Genomic DNA, 23,258 nt, shown 5'->3' with positions numbered 1-23,258 from the left:
AAATTGAGAGGAGAGGAGGAGCTATAGAGGGAGAGAGAAAGAAAAACCACTTGTAGTACTGTTTCACTGCTCATTAAGCTCCCCCTCCTGCAGGTGGGGCTGAGGACTGGGAGCTTGAACCCAGGTCCTAGCACTCAACCAGGTACACAGACACCCAGCCCCTCAAAGAGTTGATAGTAACACAGTATGCTGTTAGAGCCAAAGCTGGAAGTTAGTATGTTGAAGCAGGCTTTCCACTTCTGCTCTGTTTGCCATACCTGCCTCTTAACAGCCTTTGGTGTGTGCTTAGGAAATAGCTCATGAGGCATCTTAGCGCCTAGAGAAAGGAATACTTTCCAGATTCTCTGTATCCTTCTTATTTGACCCACCTATCAAAAGGAGCATCAGCTTTATATTACTTTCTTTAATCTTTAAGAGTATTGGCCAATACTGTTAAAGTTGTTAGGAACTTTGTAGCTCAAATACTTATTTATATTTTTTCCTATAGATTCAATAAATCATTTATTAAATAAATCATTTGCCTTCATGATATAGGCAAATCTTGTCTAACAGTTAAAGAAGCATATGTCTAAGAGTTTAAATAACACAAGGCATGTTACTGTGATAAATTAAAAAAAATGTAGTTAATGATGTGTAAGCGGACAATACATGATCACCATAAGATATACCCAATGCATCATTAAGAAAGTGATGATACTGATGTTAGCAAAATTAATAGTGGAAGAAGAAAATTGTTGATTCTTTTCAGACCTCCTCCACCCTGTTATATATAAAAAAAATTAAAACAAAAACCAAACAAACAACAAAGCAACCTCCAAGCATCTGCATTCTTGATACCAAAGTATTTTCCTAACTTGAATTTTCTTTGTGTGGGGACATAATCCCAGACAGGAAGGGTAAGTGCCCTGTGTTGAGTTTTATGTGACTGGAGGAAGAAACCTATTCACTGTGCTGGCTTGGGAGTTAATACAGTTCTCTAAATTGTGTGACTTTGATTACAAAGGACTTTGGGTTCCTTTCAGGAAAATCTCACCTTGTCAGAATGGAAACTGGATCTTTCCAATATAGGCTCTGTGGCTTGAGGTGGAGTTTAACCCTCTGGCATCCCACTGGGGGTGTGCTTTTTCTGTAACAGTATTGTGTTCGATGGTAACAACTGCTGTAATAAACACTGATGTATCGAAGTGTAGTGTTAAAGAAAACTGCTCCTCTGTTTTAGATGCTGGCAAATAGTCCCACACTCCAATCTCCTGATTCTTGGCTGAGAGCCTGAATCCCAGGGCCTGCAGGGACAGGAAAACTTCAGAGTGCCAAGTGTCATGCCAGACCAGCAGGAAACTTCTGTGTGGAGGCTTTCTGAGGATAGAGAAGCCATGCAATCTTAGACTGGTTTATTTTCATGGGAAGTGAAGAGAAAAAAAGGAATATATTAGAGGATAGTAAATGCTACTTCAAATAATTCCACTCACCTAAAATAGGAATCTGAGTTTAGAGTTGGTTTTTTTTTTCAAGGAATGTTTGGATCAAGATAAACAAATGATTTTATTTAAAGCTCTATGAATCGAGAATAGCAGGTTAAAATGTTAGGATATAATTTCTAAAAATTAAACCCTAAAATTATTAGGGTATTTTAGTGCAGGATGTTGCTCTGTCTTTACCTCATCTTGATTACATTTTATGGCTTTGTATAAATACAAAGTAGTTTTAAGTTTATTATAAAAAATGAAGATAGAATCTTAAGGTTGCCTTTTCAGGAGAAATTATACATTCAATAACATGCCAAATATTCACTAGGAAAACTGTTGATATTTAGTCTCACAGCATTTGAAACAAGTTGGGACTGGAATTTGGTTCCTAGTGTGGTTGATGGAGAGTAGCTAAGAGGAGAAGCTTCATGAGAAGTTGAGTAGTGCTGCAGGTTTCTCTCCATCTGTCCCTCTCCTCCTCTCCCTCTAGCTCTATCTCTTTTCAACTTGTTAAAGAAGAAAAAAGAAGACCATCAGCAGCAGTAGAGTCATTGTGAGGCATCAAGTCCCAGAAAAACAAACAAACAAACAAACAACCCCCCAAAAAAGTTGGAAAAAGCTATGGCCCAGAGTAACTGTGACTATTTTTCTAGTAGTGAGATGAAAATAGTGGCTATAATGAGGACTATGATGTTTGTGTTTGGTGATATATCTATATCTATCTATTTATATGATGAAATGATATGTCAGACTCCATTTTGATGGACTTTTTTTCATTGCACTGAATTAAGTCAAGTATATATATATATACATGTGGCCAGAGACAGTTGTTTACAAATTGGTTAACTAATTGATCCCTGTGAGTAAAGAAAAAAATTCATTTCTAAAGTTGAGTCAATCTTATTATTAGGAAAAATTAACAGTAGAATTAGGGAAAATATATCAATGTTATTATAAACATTGTCTTTTTTTTTTTTTTTTTTTTGGTCTTTTTGCCAAAGAGCACCTGGTTTCAACTCTATCTCTCCATAACTGGCCTCAAGTCCCTGAATTTTTTTCCTTGATAATAAAATGCATATTGGTGTCTTGTGAAAGATGACTTATGAATTATGTTCAGAAATTTCCCCAAGGGGTATGAACCAGGGTATGATTGATATGTTGATGAACTTAGAATTGAAACAATGAAAGGATTGCATGAATTGAATTAAATTTGATGTTCAACAAAAGACATTCTAGTAAATTATTTTAGGTTAATTTAAATAAGATGACAATCTGACTGCGAAGTTTTTAATCTTCAAAATATGCTGCGAGTAATACATAAAAAGTGACGGTTTATCTGTATTTATTATAAGCTACTTTGAGGTACCTGTGCAGTCAATAACAGTGTTATTTCAAAACCTTTTCTGTTTTTTAAATCATTTTATTATTAGTTATTTAACATTGGTTTATAAAATTATAAGATTTCAGGGTCATAATTTCACACCCATATATGTGTATGTGAATCCTCAGCGTTTTTGTGCCCTCACCCTCTGATAGACACCATAGTTATCACATTGTCTAAAAGACTGGCTACTATTTTTTATTTGCAAATCCATTTGCTTTAGTTATCAGTATTCTACACATGAGTGAAGCCATCTGGTACTTGAGATTTTTTTATAAAACCTCTGTCCGTATTATGAACCACAAATCATTAACAGAGTTGGAATGAAAATGGAAAGGATTTTAGTTTGCTCCAGCTAATCAATTTTGCATGCCCTGACTTGGAGAGAAAATCTGACACTTGAATGTCACACAATTACATTCATATTCCCTTTGCATAAAAAAACTTCTTATTTTAGTTTTGAAGTGGTGATTTATTTAATTGAAACTGTTACCCAAAAAGCTATACCTCAATATTTTTTGTTAAGAAAATATGGCTACAGTGGTGTGCACAATTTAACAATGATCAAGGAACCCTGGTTCCCACCTGTAGGGAGAAAGATTTGCAGCTCTCTCTCTCCCTCTCTCTCTCTCTCTCTCTCTCTCTCCTCTTGTCTTCTTGCCACCAGGGTTATCACTGGATCTCAGTGTCAGCACTATGAATCCACTGCTCGTGGTGACTGTTTATTCCATTTTATTGGATAGGACAGAGAGAAAGTGAAAGGGGAAGGGGAAATAGCAGGAGAGAAGGACAGACGCCTGCAGAACTGCTTCACCACTTTTGAAGCATCCCCTGCAGGTGTCATCTCTACCTCCCACTCCTCTCTTTTTTTTCTTGGTCTCGATTCAATAAATAAATACAAGAAAATATTGCTATAGAGTGTACTGAATAGATTTTGTTTGGTCTTTTCCCATAGATTGTCTTATAAAGTTGAAGAAGGCATAGAGACATTGGTAAAGGGCCTTTCCCTTCATGACCAGAAGAAAAGATCCTTACATGATTGACATGGAGCCTGGAAAACTCAGTTCACAACTATTCACTTTAAGGTTGTGAAAGTTAAGCATTACAGAGTAAACAGGTAGAGAGCTGTGCTGGGACCCTACTTCTTAGCACACAGAAATATCACACATGTACAGGTAGATACACAAGTATGGTTCCTCAGACATCTGGCTCATTGGTTTTAAATCCAGGAGCATTTGAACTTTTAAGAAAATTAGCCCCTAAGCAAAGGACTGTAGGAATTTAAGATGAAAAATAGGAGCCCAAGGGTTTCAGACTTCCTTCTCAGAAAAAATAGTCATACAGAAAAGATAAAAATGACTGTATGCAGGAACTGGAAATTTAGAGTACTGTTAAAATAAAATATCAAGGAATAACAAAACTTGCTCCCAAGTAAGTCAGCATAAGTCTGTCAGCCATAACGTATCACTGTTAAATCAGGTGTTGCCTTCTTTAAGTTCCTAATTGCAAGACACCTTCAAACTGAGCCAAAATAACAGTGTATGCTGGACATGCCTACCTACTAGAACTATAGGAGTTGATTGATTCTAATGCCATGTATCATTTGAGATTATTCTTTTTCCAAACTCATTTTTATATGTAATGTCTTTTAACTCTATAGCATGAACATAGCAGAGCTGTTAGAAGATGGAAAAACCATATAATATATACTAGATGAACAAATATTATATTCCATTGTTACAAGCTATTAGTAACTATGAACTTAATTATATGTCACCTTGAAAATAACACCTTAGTAATTGGCCCTGCCCAAGTAGAAGTCTGTTCTGAGTATCACAGAGCAGAATATTTATTCTTTTAAGACTAGTGAAACAGTTTACTTGAATAATGTGATGCTTTGCCATGTGTAGGACCCCATCTGAGCCTGACTCCCACCGCAATGAAGCAAGTTTCAGAGTTGTGGTCTCCTTCACTCCTTCTGATTTTCTCCCTCTATCTAAAATTTAAAAAAAAATAAGTCAATAAATATTTATTCTATTATGTTGTTTGAGTAGCATGATTTAGGAAGTGAACACACAACTAATGCATTTTTTAATTGCATACATGTGTTTAGTAAAACAAAAGTTTCCAGTGAATTTGTTAGCTAGTGTGGGAAGTAAAAAAAAAAAAAATTCTGAGGCAGGATGCTTTTTATGAGCTATTTTCTGTTAAGTTCTCTTTGACATTGGATTGTGATAATTATCAATCTGCGGCATTTAAGAAAAAAAAGAGGGAGTCTGGGTGGAAGCTCAGCTGGTTAAGTATCATTTGCAAAGCGCAAGGACTGGAGTAAGGATTCCGGTTCCCCACCTGCATGGGTGTCACTTCACAAGCGGTGAAGCAGGTCTGCAGGTGTCTATCTTTCTCTCTCCCTCTCGGTCTTTCCCCCGCCTCTCCATTTCTCTCTGTCCTAATAACAATAACATCAATAACAACAACAACAATGAAACTACAAGGGCAATAGAAGGGAATAAATAAATAAATAAATATTAAAACATTAAAAAAAAGAGCTTCTTGACATTTTTTTCTTTAAAATTGTAGAGTTTGGGGTTGTGCGGTAGTGCAGCAGGTTAAGTGCACACAGCACCAAGCTCAAGGACCAGCATAAGGGTACCAGTTTGAGCCCTCCACTACCCACCTGCAGGGGGTTTGCTTCACAAGCAGTGAAGCAGGTCTGCAGATGTCTATCTTTCTCTCCCCCTCTTTGTCTTCCCCTCTATCGATTTCTCTCTGCCCTGTCCAACAACAGTAACATCAATGATAATAATAATAAACACAACAATGATAAAACAACAAGGGCAACAAAAGGGAAAAAAATAGTCTCCAGGAGCAATGGATTTGTAGTGCAGGTACCGAACCACAGCAATAACCATGGAGGCAAAAAAAAAAAGTTGTAGAGTTTAAATTTGCTACAACACAGGAGGTCAAGAAAGTTAGCTTAAGGAAAGACAAGGAAACCTCTTTCCTCTTAGGATCAGTCCTACAGGGAGACAAGGGGTGTGGTTTCAATAGTGCCAGGAAATCTGCCATGCCTCAAAATATCTCCCGTTCCACCTGTTGGGGAGTTTGACATTCCATATTTAATTTAGACAGTCAGTCCTTTGGTGCATGAACATGCAAATACTGCTGGAAGGGGCAACACCTTGCTATTATTACAACCTAACTCTTGAACTATTTTTCTGTGTAGGTGATCAGATTTCCATGGGACAGCTGAAACTCAGGGACTTGGAAATATGAGAGTTAAGATAGCATGGTTTCCCTTGGGAGTGGAAAACGTAAATATACACTAGAAAATTAACAGGCAATAAGACTGATTATGAAATGTCACCAGTTTTGCCCTAGTCATTAATCTTGTGGTTCTTCTGTCACCTTCTAGCTGACATTGATGATATGAACATCTGCTATGTTTTAAGAGAAGGAGCTAATGCCACGAGTGACATATTCTACTTCACAGTTGAAGATGGTGGTAAGTATCCCACTCTCCTGTTCATATGGAAAAGGAGGGTGAATTTTTGGTTGCTCTTTGACAACTTCAATACTTGATAATTTGTAGCAAGTATGATTTTATACTTCCCTGAATTCATGCCTAGTAAATCTGTTACTTACCCTAGGAAATTTTATTTCATTCTGTGGTAGTTCTACTCTGAAATGGTTTTAGATGTTTCCTACTCCTGTCTAGTTTTGTCTTGTGATTTGCAAAGAGCTGAAGAGAAAGGTCTTTATAAATAGACTCCAAGTCCAATGGCTCCCAGTGTGCTTTGCTGAAGGCTGCCTATTTGAGGCAATAAAAGGATGTTGGAACCCAACCCAGCTCTACTCATAAGTCATGTGTCTACCCTCTGTGCCCACCAGGGTGTGTTCCCTCCTGTGCTGGTGGATAATATGTAGCATTCACTAAGGCATCTGTGCTGTTTAACTCTCAGTGTGTCTAATGATTTTCTCTATGGTAAGCTAGTTTTTCTCTATGGTGAGCTAGTTAAGCTAAAGTTTTGCCAGTAAAATATGAAGAATACTGCACAAAATAAGGCAAGACTTGTAACCTGAGTTGCCATTATCCTCTAATGCCCTCACTGTCACTCTTCTCAGCTCCTGACCACATGTCTTCCCAACCCTACCAATGAAGACAAAAATTGACTGCTGCTAGGTTGATCATAAAGATGTTTTCTGTTTCTCATGTTCTTAAGAAAGTGAAATGTCTCAAGAAGCATATATGTTGTGTGGACAGGGCAGTCAGTGGAGTGTAGAAAAGAAGGGGAGGAGAGCAACTTTTCAGAATCAGCTATGTTTCTTTTACAAAGTTTTTTTTTTACAATGGTACACTATTTAGTTTGGCATAACATCTCACTTGGATAGTGTGCTGCTTTGTCATGTGTGTGACCCAAGTTCAAATCTGGCCTCCACCACATTGAAGGAAGCTTTGATATTGTAATCTCTCTCTCTCCTTCTCCCTCCCCCCCTCCCTCTCTCTCCCTCTTTCTCTCTCTCCTCTCTCTTCCTCTTTCTCTCTTCCCTTTCTCTTCCTCTCTCTCTCCCTCTCTCTTCCATCTTTCCTTCTCCCCCCCGTCACAATCTAAAAATAAAAATAATATAAATAAAATGCCACACTATTATGTCATCTATTTCAAAAATATTGCATGCTTATTCTCCATATTTTTAGAAACTTTAAATAGCATTTGTTTAAAATATCACTGGACAGAAAATGATCCTAACTTGAAGTGTGACATCTGGTGGGTTTGTGACAGAGAAGTCTATTTTTCTGATCCACTAGATTTGCCATCTTCAGGTCAGCAAGAATGATTTTAGAGCAGTAATTATCTAAGGAAATTACTGGGGCAAGAATAATCCTCAAATAATCACAAAAATATATCTTTTAAGTCAGGAGTCAAGAATGGTAGAAGAGATTAAGGATAATAGAAAATTGAAATGTCTTGTTTTAGATTTAATTGTATTATCATAAGAATCTGTCTAGCCACAAACGTATGTATGGTATAATAATGGGCTAGGACCATCTACCACTAATGGAAGGGTACTTAACACAGAGTAACTAGCGACAGGAAATAGTTCACTTGGAAGAGCATACACTGTATGTACCATGTGTGAGGACCTAGAGTTGAGCTCCTGACCACCATGGGAACACTGTGCCAAAGGAGAACTCCGTGAGCAGTGGAGTGGTACCGTGGTGTTTTTTTTCTCCCTTCCCCACATCTACCTCTCTATCTGGAAAAAAAAAAAGTCCATCAGGGTAGTGAAATCACACCAAACACTAGTAGCCAAAATAAGTAAATAAATAGTCACTACTTTTTGCTCGGGGCCAATGCAGGGCTGGGAAGTGCTTAGGTGCTGTTATCTAATACCACAAATATAGAGTTCACTACTTAAAGATCAGAAGATTTCGGGCTAGTAACAAGAAATTCTACTATATTTGGACTTAATACATGTTGGCTGATGTGTGTAAGAATACACACACAGATCCTTATGTTTTAGGGTTCTTTCTATAGATATTAACTCTTACATATGGGTTTATTGTTATATAAGTTTGTCTTCATACTATTTCTGTGCTTAGTTTAAAAAAATATCATTCCTACCTGGCCGCTGGAGAAACTGAGTCATAGAAATAGGTTACTGATTTTCATCAAGTTGTATAACCAGAGAGCTCAAAGCTTATTTGGTTTCTGGATTATTTTCTTTTTCCAAGAAATAGCTGCTACATATATTCAGGAAAAGCATAAGAGACAAAAGTCAAGCTTTTTTATTTTCAAGACAAAGTGTTTAAGAATGTTTGATAGGAGGGGTGAGGCGGTGGTGTACCTCGTTAAGTACACACATTGCAGTGCATAAAGGCCCAGGTTCAAGCCCCTGATCCTTACCTGCAGGGGAAAAACTCCATGAGTGGTGAAGCAGGGCTGCAGGTGTCTCTCTGTCTCTTTCCCTCTTTATCTCCCCGTTTCTTTTCAATTTCACTCTGTCTCTGTCCAATAATAAATACATGATTTTTTTAAAAAAGAATGTTTGATAGGAATGAAGTCTGAATATGCTCTGATGATAAAAAATTATTTCTTCAAGAATTGAATATTTATTTTATAATACTGTAATAACTATCACTGTGCTCTAAAATCTATGGTATCCCTTCCTAGTATCATTCATATATATATATATATATATATATATATATATATATATATATATACACACACACACACACACACACACACATATATATATATACATATATATACACACACACACACACATACATATATATATTTTTTTAATGCTGAGAAGAAATTAAGGGTTTTTATTCCTGGGGCCAGGAGGTGGCATACCTGGTTGTTACAATGTGCAAGGACCTGGATTCCAGTCCCCAGTCCCCACCTCCAGGGGGGAAATCTTTGGGAGTGGTAAAGCAGTATTGCAGGTGTCATTCTGTCTCTCTATCACCCCCTTCTGTCTCAATTTCTGGCTATTTCTATCCAATAAATATAATAAAAAATATAAAAAGAGGGGTCTTTTTTGCCTCCAGGGTTATTGAGCCCTCCATGGGGCTCAGTGCTTGCACCATGAATCCACTGCTCCTGGAGGCCATTCCCCCCCCCCCTTTTGTGCCCTTGTTGTTGTAGCCTTGTTGTGGTTATTATTGCTATTGTTGATGTTGTTCGTTGTTGGATAGGACAGAGAGAAATGGAGAGAGGAGGGGAAGACAGAGAAGGGGAGAGAAAGACAGACACCTGCAGACCTGCTTCACCACCTGTGAAGCGACTCCTCTGCAAGTGGGGAGCCGGGGGCTCGAACCGGGATCCTTACGCCAGTCCTTGCGCTTTGCACCAAGTGTGTTTAACCCGCTGCGCTACTGCCCGACCCCCTAAAAAGGGTTTTTATTCCTGTTTCTGAAGAGGATAAAAGAATGCATGCTTTTTTTTTTTTTTGAATGCATGCTTTTTCCTCACATGAAATACCAGAATGATAGATCTAAAATTATAACTCAAAGAAACAACTTCAAAGTAAGGGACCTGTTTTATCAATTAATTTACGAAACAGTTGTAAAAGTTACTTAACAGAGCATTTATGATAGATATGCATGGGGCATATGCAAGGTACAAAATAGATGGTGCTTAAAATGTATTATTAAGAAGTCTTAATATAATTCTCTTAAAACACTTGTTTATGGGAGTTGGGTGGTGGCGCAGCGGGTTAAGCGCATGTGGTGCCAAGCGCAAGGACTGGCCTAAGGATCTGCGTTCGAGCCCCTGGCTCCCCACCAGGAGGGGAGTCACTTCACAAACGGTGAAGCAGGTCTGCAGGTGTTTTTCTCTCCCCCTCTGTCTTCCCCTCCTCTGTCCATTTCTCACTGTCCTATTCAACAACGACATCAATAACCACAACAATGTTAAACAACAAGGGCAACAAAAGGGAAAATAAATAAATATTTAAAAATTTAAAATTACTTATTTATTTATTTGATAGAGACAGAGGGAAACTAAGAGGGAAGGGGGGAGATAAGGAGGGTGAGAGAGGCACACCTGAAGTACAGCTTCACCATTCTGGAAGCTTCCTACCGGTAGGTGAGGACCAGGTGCTTGAACCTGGGTCCTTGCACACACTGTAGCATGTGTGCTTAACTGGGTGCTTCACTATCTGACCCTCTCAATATAATTCTTCAAATGATCATTTGGTGATGAAATGCTTATTGGAATCCTAATGAAGAACAAGAAAATGCTACATCATAATCAGTTATCCCTGTCTAGGTATCTTGGATGTGAATTCATAGTTTTCATCTAATTTGTTTTCAAATCTTTTTTTTTTATTTATAAAAAGGAGACATTAACAAAACCATAGGATAAGAGGGGGTACAACTCCACACAGTTTCCACCACCAGCTCTACGTATCCCATCCCCTCCCCTGATAGCTTTCCTATTCTTCCTATTTCCTATTCTTCCTGTTCATCTAATTATTAAGTGAATTCTGATGTTGGGCAATATTCTTTCATTGTACCTTCATATAAAGATCTTGTGTATATATGGAACTGTTATGAGTTAATTAAACTGTTTTTCTATTCTATGTGTTTTTACCCTTTGACTTTTCAAATGCAAACTAATGTAACAATAACACATATCTGGAAAATATATCCCCCTTTGATAAATGCTTCTTTGTTTTATAATTCTATATCTATCAATAGTACTCCAGGATTTCATGTGGGGACTAAAAGCATGTATTTTTCATTTCCTTCATAAGTGGGGATGAAGCATTTTAACTGATTTCTCCTCAGCATTGAACTCTGTAATTTTACTATCAGGTATTCTAACATGACAGCACTCTTGTTGCCCCCTGGCTTTCTCGTTTTCTCTCCCAGGAACTCCTCTAGCACTTTATTGTGATGTGAAAACCTGCCTCACAAAACTATTCCAGGTATGTCCCACCCTCTGCCTTAATGACTGCTAATCACTCTTCAGCACTGGCTCAAATGTCATTTCCTCTGCATAGTTGCCCCCAAGGCAATGATGGCAAAGTTAGTCACGCCCTTCTTTGTGTTTCTATCCCTATCTTTGTTTACAGTGAGAATGTTGTATTCTGCTTATTAGCTCATTTGTAGCACTCCATTAGTAAAGAAGAAACAGAAAAATTCCATTGATCTTCTTGCAAGAAGTACCTATATAGTGATGAGCCTATGGCAAATGTTAAAATAAGTGAACAGATTATTAGGAAAAAGCAGCTCTCTGTATAAGGAACAATAAAATAGTATGCTAAGAAAGCTTCTATAAACAATTCCCAGTAGATCCTTTGCATTCTTTTAAAGCCTCTTTCATCCTACCATTAATTTAAATCCCTATGGCACCAAGAAAGATTTTTAGTAAAGCTTTCACATTTTTTTTACATATATTTATTTTCCCTTTTGTTGCCCTTGTTTGTTTTTAATTATTGTTGTTGGTATTGATGTTGTCGTTGTTAGATAGAACAGAGAGAAATGGAGAGAGGAGGGGAAGACAGAGAGTGGAGAGAGAAAGACACCTGAAGATCTGCTTTACCGCCTGTGAAGTGACTCCCCTGCAGGTGGGGAGCCAGGGGCTTGAACCGAGATCCTTACACTGGTCTGTGCTACATGTGCTTAAGCTGCTGCACTACTGCCCAGCTCCCAGCTTTCACATTTTTTAAAGATATGAAATCAACTGCTGTGAAAACTTGTTTTGAAATCTTCAGGGAAACATATTTAAGACGGAAGAGATTCACAGTAACCACCATGTTGGAGCTCATGTTATACTTAATTCATTTTTTAATTGGTCAGTATATTTTATAAACAATGATACAGTTTTTAAATTTAAAGAGAATTAGACGTCTTCTATAAATCACTGAGATATCGAAGCCAGCGATATTATCTTAAGTGATGTTAGTTACCTCTACTTTCCTTTTATGGCACATTAAAACAACATGACAGGTATACTAGAAAGCTATATTATCATGAGACTTTCTCAGTCCTCATTAAAGGGTCATCCTGTAAATTATTATTCCTTCTGTTTGTTTGTTTGTTTGTTTTAAGTCTCAAGGCCTACATATCAAGCCCAAGATATTTCTCCATAGGCAGAAGAAGTTAAGCTTACCATCATTTGATCTGATATACTGAATAAGAAGAGCCCCCTACATTTCCCTACCTCCCCCCCCCCCCATAATGAAAGTTGCCTTGCTGCTCATGTGAACTCTCCAATGACATGGGCTTGCAGACTAAGACAGTTTCATTTCCTCATTTTGGCAATGGAACTAGACGTCAGATATATTATTTGTATTGGCCATTGTAATGTATCTTGTCCACCTCCAGACATTTGTTGCCACTGTCTTTGATTATATGTTTTGGTGTCTAAGTTTCTACCTGCCAACATTCTTAATTCCTAAGCTCTTGAGAGATATAAATAACATCTTGACATACTAGAAGAAACTGCAACATCATTTCGAGATATGAAATTTCTTTTAAGGTTTAAGTTTTGGGATTTTTACTCCATACTTCATCAAATTTTCACTAAGAGACCAAAAACTCTAGAGTTTTTTTGTTTGTTTGTTTTTATTTTTTATTGTTGTCATCGTTGTTGGATAGGACAGAGAGAAATGGAGATAGGAGGTGAAGACAGAGGGGGAGAGAAAGATAGACACCTGCAGACCTGCTTCACTGCCTGTGAAGTGACTCCCCTGCAGGTGGGGAGCCAGAGGCTCGAACTGGGAAAAACTCTGTTTTGTTATTTTTATTTATTTATGATTGGACAGAGACAGAGAGAAATTGAAAAGGGAGAGGGAGACAGAGAAGAGAGACATCTGCAGCCCTACTTCACCACTCATGAAGCTTTCTCCTACAGGTGGTGACCAGAGGCTTGAACCTGGGTTCTTACACACTGGTCCCCCAAAACTCTTCAATCTAGTTAGTTTTTGCTAATGAGTTTTTGCTTAATGGTCACCAGTAACTTCAGGAGTTAAGGTGATGTAATTACTGATAATTAGCTTAAATGTAAAGCAAGGACTGGGAAAATGTAAATAAGTGCAGTATGTCAGAAAAAAAGGTCTGAGCATAAGCATTAAAAGATTATACAGACAGTCAGCCTAGAGAAGAAAAGCAAACATTTTTGGCAATAAAATTAATTGCTAGTGACATGAGAACAAGGAGAAAGATACTAGTGCCTTAAGGAGTTATAATAAGACTGTGAAGTAATGTTAGGCACCGATACAAATATTTTTAATCTTTTAAGAGCACAAAATCTACTGAAGAACAGATCCTGGGAAGAGGTGCTGGCTATTATGGGCAAATGTCTGTAAGCTTTTCTTCATTCACCCAGCAGTTCAAAAACAGTTCAAGTCATCAAGGTCTTTCTGTGCCAAATTCCTGCTTTTAAAAGGCACCTGGACCACATCCATGAAAGAAGTTACACCTTTCAAATTGAAAAGTGTAAACTAAATTGTATTATAATTCTTTTATTTCATTCATAAATTATGTGTCATAAGAATATGCTAGTTTCATTTGCTTTAGTTTAGAAGAAACTTTTCTTAAATCTTACTGTCCTTAAATACATTTGCAAAAGTTGAACATGATTCTGTATATACACTTAAAAAATAAATGTTAGTCTCCTTATAAAAACCTGAGTGTTTAAGACACCATAATCTCAATTCAACCATTTCTTTTTTTTAGATTTATTTTATTTATTATAAATGAGAAAAAGAGAGAACACTTAAAATTTTTTTTTTTAATAAAATGGAAATATTGACAAGACTGTTGGATGAGGGGTACAATTCCACTCAATTCCCACCACCAGAACTCAGTACCCAAACCCCTCCCTTAATAGCTTTCCTATTCTTTATCCCTCTGGGAGTATGGACCCAGGGTCTTTATGGATGGGGAGAGAGAACACTTTACATGCGATGGAGAGAGAAGAAATCAGAACACCACTCTAGTATGTCCAGTGCTGAGGACCAAACCAGGGACCTCAGACTTACAAATCTGATGCTCTATTAGTTGAACCATTACTTTAGCCACTCAAATCAACCAATTCTTGGTGGTATGTATTGTATGACTTTTTTTTAGATGCAGAACAACAGTATACACCTAAAAAATATTATATAATGACAATGCCCCACTTGTCTGCTTAGCTGGAAGAAATAGATAGCTATGTTCAGTGGTCTAAGGTATAAATTGTAACTGATACTATTATGTATTTGCTACAACCTGTGAGAAGAAGAATACAATGTTAAGAAACTGGTTCTGAATTTATGGGGCCACTTACTCAAAAGAAGCCCCCTATTCTGCTCACTATGTTGGGATCTAGGAAAACAAAGGTGAAAATACCAGTCATGATTTTTGATCTGTGATTCCAGTAGGTACATATACTTTATGTATTATGGAAGTTATAATTAACCTCAGACTAGAGATGCAGCTGTTGGGAAAAGGCCTCTGAAAGGTGGTATCTGAGCTTAGACTTATGATGGAACAAGATCGTAACAGAAAGACATACTCCAAGCAAGGGCAAAGCCTGTGTGAAGGCACTGGCCCTCCTATGTTCAAGTAACTGGAAGAGCATCACTGAGTCTGGAATTCAACTAACAAACCAGAGAGCAAGCATTACAGGGCACAAGGACTGGCGTAGGGATCCGGGTTAGAGCCCCCAGTTCCCCACCTGCAGGGAGATCGCTTCCTCCTCTTTGTCTTCCCCTCTTCTCTCCATTTCTCTCTGTCCTATCCAACAATGACAACAACAACAATAACCACAACAACAATAAACAATAATGGCAACAACAGGGTTAAAAAAAAAAAAGCTGGGGAGTGGGGCTGTAGCGCAGCGGGTTAAGCGCAGGTGGCGCAAAGCACAAGGACCGGCATAAGGATCCCAGTTCGAACCCCGGCTCCCCACCTGCAGGGGAGTCGCTTCACAGGTGGTGAAGCAGGTCTGCAGGTGTCTATCTTTCTCTCCTCCTCTCTGTCTTCCCCTCCTCTCTCCATTTCTCTCTGTCCTATCCAACAACGACAACAACAATAATAACTACAACAATAAAACAACAAGGGCAACAAAAGGGAATAAATAAATAAAATAAATATTAAAAAAAAAAGCCTCCAGAAACAGTGTATTCAAGTGCAGGCACGGAGCCTCAACAATAACCCTGGAGGCTGGAGGCGCAAAAAAAAAAAAAAAAAAAAAAGCCTGATAAAGGCAATGTTTATGTTTTCTACTAAGGGGGAGGAAAAAATTGTTTTATGCTGTACATGATACCTCCCAAATTGTTTTATGCTGTACATGATACCAATGATGGACTTCCCTGGTTCAATTATTTTTATTCGGTATTTTTTTTTTGGGGGGTGGTGTGCTGGTGTGGGGAAGGGAGAAAGGGAAAGAAATGGAAATCAAATCACGAACATTCCTTTTTTTTTTTTTTTTCCTGTCTCCAGTGTCATTGCCGGGGCTCAGTGTTGGCACCCTGAATCCACTGTTCCCTGCAGTGTTTTTTTCCCCCATCTTTTTTAATTACATAGGACAGAGAGAAATTGAGAGAGGAGGGGGACAGAGGGAAGGAGAAAGAAAGACACCTGCAGACCTGCTTCACCACTTGTGAAGTGTCCTGCAAACCCCCCCCCCACCACCGTAGGTGAGAATCCTTGCATGGGTCCCCATGCTTAGCAACATGCATGACTAACTAGGTGTGACACTGCCCAGAGCCCCTAGCACATTCCTTTGGTACTTATATGAAGTTCTTCTGGATGGGGGATCAAATCCACTACCTCATTCCTGGAAAGCCATGCATTCTACCCACTAAGTCATCTCCACTACACCAGTTTTATTTTGTCTTTTTTTTTTCCCTCTTCTCCTTCCATCCATTCTTCCTTGCTTCCTTCTTTCCTTCCTTCCTTCAGTCCTTCCTTCCTTCTTAGTGCTTCACTGAGCTATGTGTGTGGGGAGCTCTTTTTTATAAGAGAGAAAGAGGGAACCATACCATAGCATTGAAACTTCCTCCAGTGCTACGGTGGACAGCAGATACACTATCCAACTGAGCTATTTTGCCAATACTCAGTTCCCCCCATCCCTCCCTCCCCCATTTTTTTTTAAAATAAGGCAGTAGTAATATGATCTAATTTTGTTGTAGCTGTAAAAAGTCCAGAAAAGTAGGCAAGGGATAGAGAATATGAGGTTGTTGCAGTAAGAAAGATGTGATATGAAAAGGAAAAGCTGAGATTGGCATCATTCTGGATTTTCATTTATAGGATTTATCAGTAGATGAAATTATGGGATAAAGAAAAAGAACTAATGTCATGAATCTGGGCTTTTTTGTTCAGCTAAGAGTGGTGTTGTCATTCATGAACATGGAAAAGTGTGGGGCATTGAAGAAAAATTCCAAAAGGAAATTAAGAAGTCATCTTGAATATGGTAATTATAAGATGACTTACTTCTTTGAAAGGTGTAGACAGGAAGGCCAGCCTCTTGACCTGGCTTATCTTCTCTGCCATCTTGGGTAGAAGCACAGCCTTTGGAGTTAGAACTGGAACAAATATTGGTTCTGCCCCTTGCAGTCATTGGCGATGTGACCTTAATCCAAGTGACTAGACCTTTCTTAGCTTTGCTTTTCTTTGCAAAGGGGGACATTAATAGTAATTAGCTAAGAGGGTTCTTTTGAAGATTAAGGCCATTCATGGAAATAGGATCATTCAGGCAGCACAGTTCCTGTCACGTGGTAATAACTGCTGGTAGCTACAGCTGCTTTTCAAGCTATTGATAGGAAGGCTTCCAGAGCTTTCCTTCATCTTTTTCCTTTCATTTATTTTCTTTTGGTTCTTTCTCATCTTTTGCTTTCTTGTGTTTTAGTAGCTTTCTCTTTTGCTTTTCTCACAGCACCTATCTTTTGACTTTAACTGCCTATTGAGTTCTTGTCTTATTATTTGTTTTTGGTGAAAATAATGAATACATTTATAATATTGATTCTAAAGGCTAAAATTCCTCCAAAGCTATTTCACTATGAGCATGTAGTTAAACTAAAATTTATATTAAAAATATATAATAAGTCTTTCCTATGGTCAAATAACAAATAAAACACAATGTATCACTTTAACTCAATTTGTACATTTTATTTCTCCCTTTGGAAGTAGGAATTGTACAAACTTGAAAGTGAAATATAAGTAACCTATTTTTATCAAAATGGAGCACTCTAAAACAACTCACTTTAGCAAACACAATATTCAAAGTGTAGTGTTTTTGTTTTTTTTTTTTGCAAAAAAGTGAATCATGTTGAATGTTACTGAACCACAAGTGACTAACAGACTTATGCCAACTAGCTGTATATGAGCAATTTTAAATAAGAGGATAATACATAGTATGTACTTTCAGGTGGTTAATTTTTATAATTTTCAAATTTTTTGCTATCATAGAAGCTTGGAGAATAAATTAGTCACTTGTGGCTCAGTATCATTCAACATAAGGTTCACTTTCTGCAAAAAAAAAAAAAAAAAAAAAACTACTGTTATTGTGATCCAGGAGGTGGTGCAGTGGCTAAGGCACTAGACTCTCAAGCATGAGGTCCTGAGTTCAATCCCGGGCAGCACATGTACCAGAGTGATGTCTGGTTATTTCTTTCTCTCTCCTTTCTCATTAATAAGTAAATAAAATCTTAAAAACTTAAAAAAAAAACTATTGTTATTGGTACTAAGAAATTAAAAGTACTAGTATAAAATACTTAAGTTTTGCCTTTGATTGAGAATCACTTTTGTAATCTTCATTTTGATTTTGAACCATGCTTGGAAAATAGCTAGCATGTAGTAAAAGGAAGTCAGCACAGTTTTCCTCTCCATGAAGAGTGCTGTGACCACATTCTTCTAAACTGAGAAAGCAGACATGTCTGCTCCCTGTTTCTTTGCTGCCTCCCTCAGAGCAGGCAGGCTTCCCCATTTCAGCTTGGTAATGCCCCCACCTGCTACCTTTAACTCCACTTCGGTGACTGCTAGAGTCATGAGTTGAGAACACTCAAAACAGTGCTTCTGGTATGATTCAAGAGAGGCACTTCAAAAATCAAAAATAAAGTGAGGAGACTGGTCAGTAGACTTTTGAAATTCAGAGGGCAGAAAAGAATCATTTTGTGTTTCCATGATTCTTCTTTTGTTTTATTCAAAAAATTGTACAGAGTTAATTGCACTCCATCATTGCTAAGAAAGTTAGGCTACATTTAACCATTTAAGAAGTGGTTAACCATTAAAGATAAAGTTATTCTTGCTACTTAAGCTTTAGATGTCATTTTGTTTCACTATGCATAACCACCCAACTACTAAGGCCAATCAAATGTACTTCCTGAACTTCTATTGAATCAATTTATTTACTATACCATGGCTACTAGTCTCATTAAAACCACATTGAGGATTGTCTTAAAAGGTTTAATAGCCATAAGCTACTGAGAGTAGTGACTGTTATAAAATGCTATGCAAATATTAACCATTCTCTCTACTGTAATATAATGATTTCCATGAGAACTGAAATTTTTAATTTAATCTTAATTTTTAACTTAATCTTTAAATTTTGAATTTAATTTTCTCCTGACATATTTTCAGTGCCTGCCACATGGAGGTGTTACAAAAGAACGTATTAAAGGCTGTGAAAATAGCTGACCAGTTAAGAGTGTGTGGCACCACATGGGAGGTAGTATGGCAGTGGAGGAAGCTCTGGTGCTGTGCTGTCTTTCTTTCTGTCTCTGTCTGAATGAAAAAGTAGCCAATAGCAGTGAAATTACACATTCAGACAGCCCAGAAGACTGTGTGGAAGGAATAACTAAAGTGTTTTTAGTGTGACTCTCCTAATAGATGTCTTACTGATTTCCCCTCTGATTCATTTATATTTTCTTTGCCAAATTACCTTAAAATGTACTTGTGGTTTTCAAAATGTCTTTTTATCCTCTTTCTGTGATAGTTCATTTTCTTTTCTTCCTTCCTTCCTTCCTCCCTCTCTCCCTCCCTCCTCTCTCTCTCTCTCTCTCTTTCTTTCTTTCTCTCTTTCTTTCTCCATGGCTCCAGGCAGATTCCCCCCCCCCTTTGTTTATTTTTTTCTGTACTTCAGAATCAAGGAGAAATTATGTATATGAGCTCTTCTAGACACTTTAGTCTTCAATCCTGACTGCAAGAATTTGAGTAAACTTTCTGTCTTATAATGAGTACAGAGACATTTGCCACTTTATCAGAGTTTAGCCCCAAATATGTCCCTCTTTCCTAGATGCTTTTTATATACATTTGTGATTATAAAACTCCTGTGACAGTAACTGCTTTTTCCACATTCATGTCTCCTTTTCCAGTGATTAGTTCCCCATCACACTTAATAGGAGGTCAATAAATATATGTGGAATGAAGTCATTCAGTGATATTTATGCTAAATATAAATAGTAACCTATTTCTATTTTCTTTTAAAGTTGCATGTGGTGTAACTTCAGAAGTCAAGAGAACAATCTAAAGGAAAATGAATAGTTTTATCAAATTTAAGAAATGTAAAAAAAATAAAGCAGAAGCACGTCTTTGTATTTAACTATCTTTCAACACACATAGTTGTTTATAAATACATGCTTTCCCAATATTCTTTGCATAGACCTTTGCAGTGACATCAGTCTCTATCTTGCTTTTTCTAGAAATGGAATATTTACTTGTGTGCATGTATTTCTATGTATGTTTCTTATTTAAGATGTACCTTTTCAACATTTTAGCATTTATAGATGTTTCAATTTCTTTGACTTATTTATTATGATAAGAGTGATGAATCTTACTGATTTGCATTTTAGAAATCACTGAAAATGGTATTTTATACCCTTACCTTAATAGAATCACCTCATGGCCTTTTTTCCCTGCATCCCTGACCCTCTGCTTCCCTCCCTTATCTCCATCTCAGATATGTATGTGGTAAAGTCAGCAGCCACAAGAAAAGACATATAAAGTCAATGAAATGCCATGTGATAACTGTTTTTTAACTTGGCAGAAAACTTTTTTTCCCAAGAGATATAGTAGATTAGCAAAGAATTTCATACTGAAGATTTTTTTTCCTAAATAAATGCTATAATACCAGAATGTCTAGAGGTAAACCACTTTTTATAGATGTCTGTCTTTAAAAGTCTCTTTTTTCTACCTGCTTAATTACTCACTGCATGGGTAGATATAGATAGAGACACTCGAGAGAGTGAATGTGGTGAAAACCACTTATTATGGAGTCCCTAGAATTATAAATATCATGTAGCATTTAATTTTGAGACTACAGAGAAAATATTGTCTTTTAAAGAACAGATTCCAGAAGTTTAATATGTTGATTAAATAAAAAGCTTTTAACAATAATATACAGAGAACTTAGAAGTCCTTTTTCCTTATTAAAAATTATTTTGCATGGAAACTGCAAAGCCGCACAGTGCTGACTGGGGCCTGAGGGGCGGAGGGCAGTTTTAGTTCTCCTAGAGTGAGTTTATGGATCCCAGTCTCCAAAGGCACTGTCTGCTATTGGTGGCTGGATAGTTGGAGGTGGGGCACAAGTGGCTAAGGCTTATAGTTTGCTCTGGATTGGATTTGTAGTGCTCTGCAGATATTGCTGATCCCTTTACAGAGAAGAGAGGGTGAATACAGGTAACCATGCTCAAGGACCCAGGTTCAAGTCCCCAGTGTCCACCTGCAGGGGAGAAACTTCACAAATAATAAAACACTGCTGCAAGTCTCTCTCTCTCTCTCTCTCTCTCATTTTCTCTCCTTCCCTTCCTCCCCTCTCAATCTCTCTCTGTTCTATCAAAATAAAAAGAAAGGTCTTTCTATATCATGTACTATGAAAAAGGGGGGATGTTATCATTCAACATGTAGTAGCATAAAGACAGGCGTTCATATTTCATGGCTTTTTAAAAAATGTTTTCTTAGCAGCAATTTGCTCATCTCTGACTTATTGTGGTACTGGGAATTGAACCTGGAAACTGAGAGCCTCAGATATGAAAGTCATTTGAATAACCATTATGCTGTCTCTCCAGCCTCATGGCATGTTTTAAATATTGGTGGACAGCAATATAGATCTAGGTTTGTTTTCAGTCATTGCTTTGCATTTTGCTGTTTGCCTGTGCTCTTTACAGTTTATCTAAGCAAATGTAGATAGATTTATAGTTTAAGGCTTTACATTAAATTAAATTTTATATTTTCAAGCTGTGGGTTGACTTTGGCCTAATACACTGTATACTAGAGATGAAAAGGTATTTTTGAGCCCTTCTGTAGTCTCTCTTCAACTGCATGCAGGTGGAATAAAGCATTCATGCTGTCTTGAAGAGTTGATGAGACCAAGACCCCCTTTAGCATTCCTTTCCCACCCCCTAGTATTAATGGAAAGAAAGCATGGTTTATGATAGTCTTTTGAACTTTGAATTCCTGGCATGCTTATTTAGAGCACCTATGAGCTCCGAAATCATCTTACATTCTCCAGTGATAAGCTGTACATAAACATTCATGTTTGCTAATGGTTTTAGTTCTTCCTTCATCATAAAACATAGTAAGAGATAATTCCAAAAAAAATCTATTGGACAATTATTTGTTAATTACATACCCTCAATTTTGAATGTAGACGTCATTGCAAGATTTATGGTAGCAGATTAGTAGTATGTTGGCAGGTAAAGGGAAGAAATGGGGGATGATGTATTTTTAATGCTTCTAAAATGACCAGTAATTTTGACATGCCAATACCTTTGATCGTTAGTAGAGTAATTCATATTTTTTACTCTCTTATCCTCATTTTAGGAGGAAAGTTCTTCTTCTAGCGTTTGCCCTTCTTCCATAGCCAGTCAACAGTGTCAGGTTGAAAGCTGTCAGGAGCTGCTTGTTGCTGGCTTTGAAAGTGACTGGGATCCATGTGGATTCAGTTGGCTAGGAAGGATCGTCAGTTTCCCCAATGAATGGGTACTCACGGGATGCACCACGAGAAGGTCGATCCAATGCATCCCAGGAGGAAAGTGAGACCCATAGACTTAAAATAAATTTCTCACAGTTAATGTGTCAATTTCCTATTGCTATCCTAATATATTACCCAACAATAAGTGTCTTAAAAATGACATTAGTGGGGGCCAAATGGTAGTGTAGTGGGTTAAGTGCACATGGCGCAAAGCATAAGGACCAGAATAAGGATCCTGTTTCGAGTCCCCAGTTCCCCATCTGCACAGGGGTCACTTCGCAAGCAGTGAAGCAGGTCTGCAGGTGTCTTATCTTTCTCTCCCCATCTCTGTCTTCCCTTCCTCCCTCAACTTCTCTTTGTCCTATCCAGCAACAACAATAATAATAGCAACAACAAAGGCAATAAAGGGGAAAAAGTGGCCTTCAGCAGCAGTGGATTCCTGGTGCAGGCACCAACCCCCAGCAATAACCCTGGAGGTAAAAAAATTAATTAATTAATTTTTAAAAATGACACGTTTATTATCATATAGTTTGGAGATCCAGATCCTAAAATGAGGTTGAGTGGGCTAGAATCAAGTTATAAACAAGATTTTATGTTTCTCTGGAGGCACTATCGAAGAACCTGCTTTCTTGCCTTTTCTAGCTCTTAGAGATTGCCTGCGTTTCTTGACTAGTGGCCACATCCTTCATTCTCAAAGTCTGTATTATAACAGCTTCAAACTCTTTACTAATATTTACTTCTGCCTCACCTTCCCACTTAAAAAATCCTTGTGATTGGGAGTTGGGCGGTAGCGCACCGGGTTAAGCGCAGGTGGCGTAAAGTGCAAGGACTGACATAAAGATCCTGGTTCGAGCCCCCAGCTCCCCACCTGCAGGGGAGTCACTTCACAAGCAGTGAAGCAGGTCTGCAGGTGTTTATCATTCTCCCCCCTTCCCTGTCTTTCCCTCCTCTCTCCATTTCTCTCTGTCCTATCCAACAACAATGACATTAATAACT

At 37.7% G+C, this 23,258-nt stretch overlaps 1 protein-coding gene across 2 annotated transcripts in view; it reads left to right on the top strand.

Moving 5' to 3' along the window:
* The window catches only part of FREM2 (FRAS1 related extracellular matrix 2), a 208,379-nt gene that overhangs the window by 6,017 nt on the left and 179,104 nt on the right, over positions 1 to 23,258 (top strand). For both annotated transcript variants that reach the window (XM_060194905.1, XM_060194904.1), the window contains exon 2: positions 6,263 to 6,352. In XM_060194905.1, coding sequence (XP_060050888.1) covers positions 6,263 to 6,352 — 90 coding nt within the window. The remainder of the gene's footprint in view (positions 1 to 6,262; positions 6,353 to 23,258) is intronic.

The sequence above is a fragment of the Erinaceus europaeus genome, chromosome 7, assembly GCF_950295315.1.
Source record: "Erinaceus europaeus chromosome 7, mEriEur2.1, whole genome shotgun sequence".
In the NCBI taxonomy this organism is placed as follows: Eukaryota; Metazoa; Chordata; class Mammalia; order Eulipotyphla; family Erinaceidae; genus Erinaceus; species Erinaceus europaeus.
Note: the sequence above shows the minus strand (reverse complement) of the source record. Positions and strands in the feature narration are given on the sequence as shown.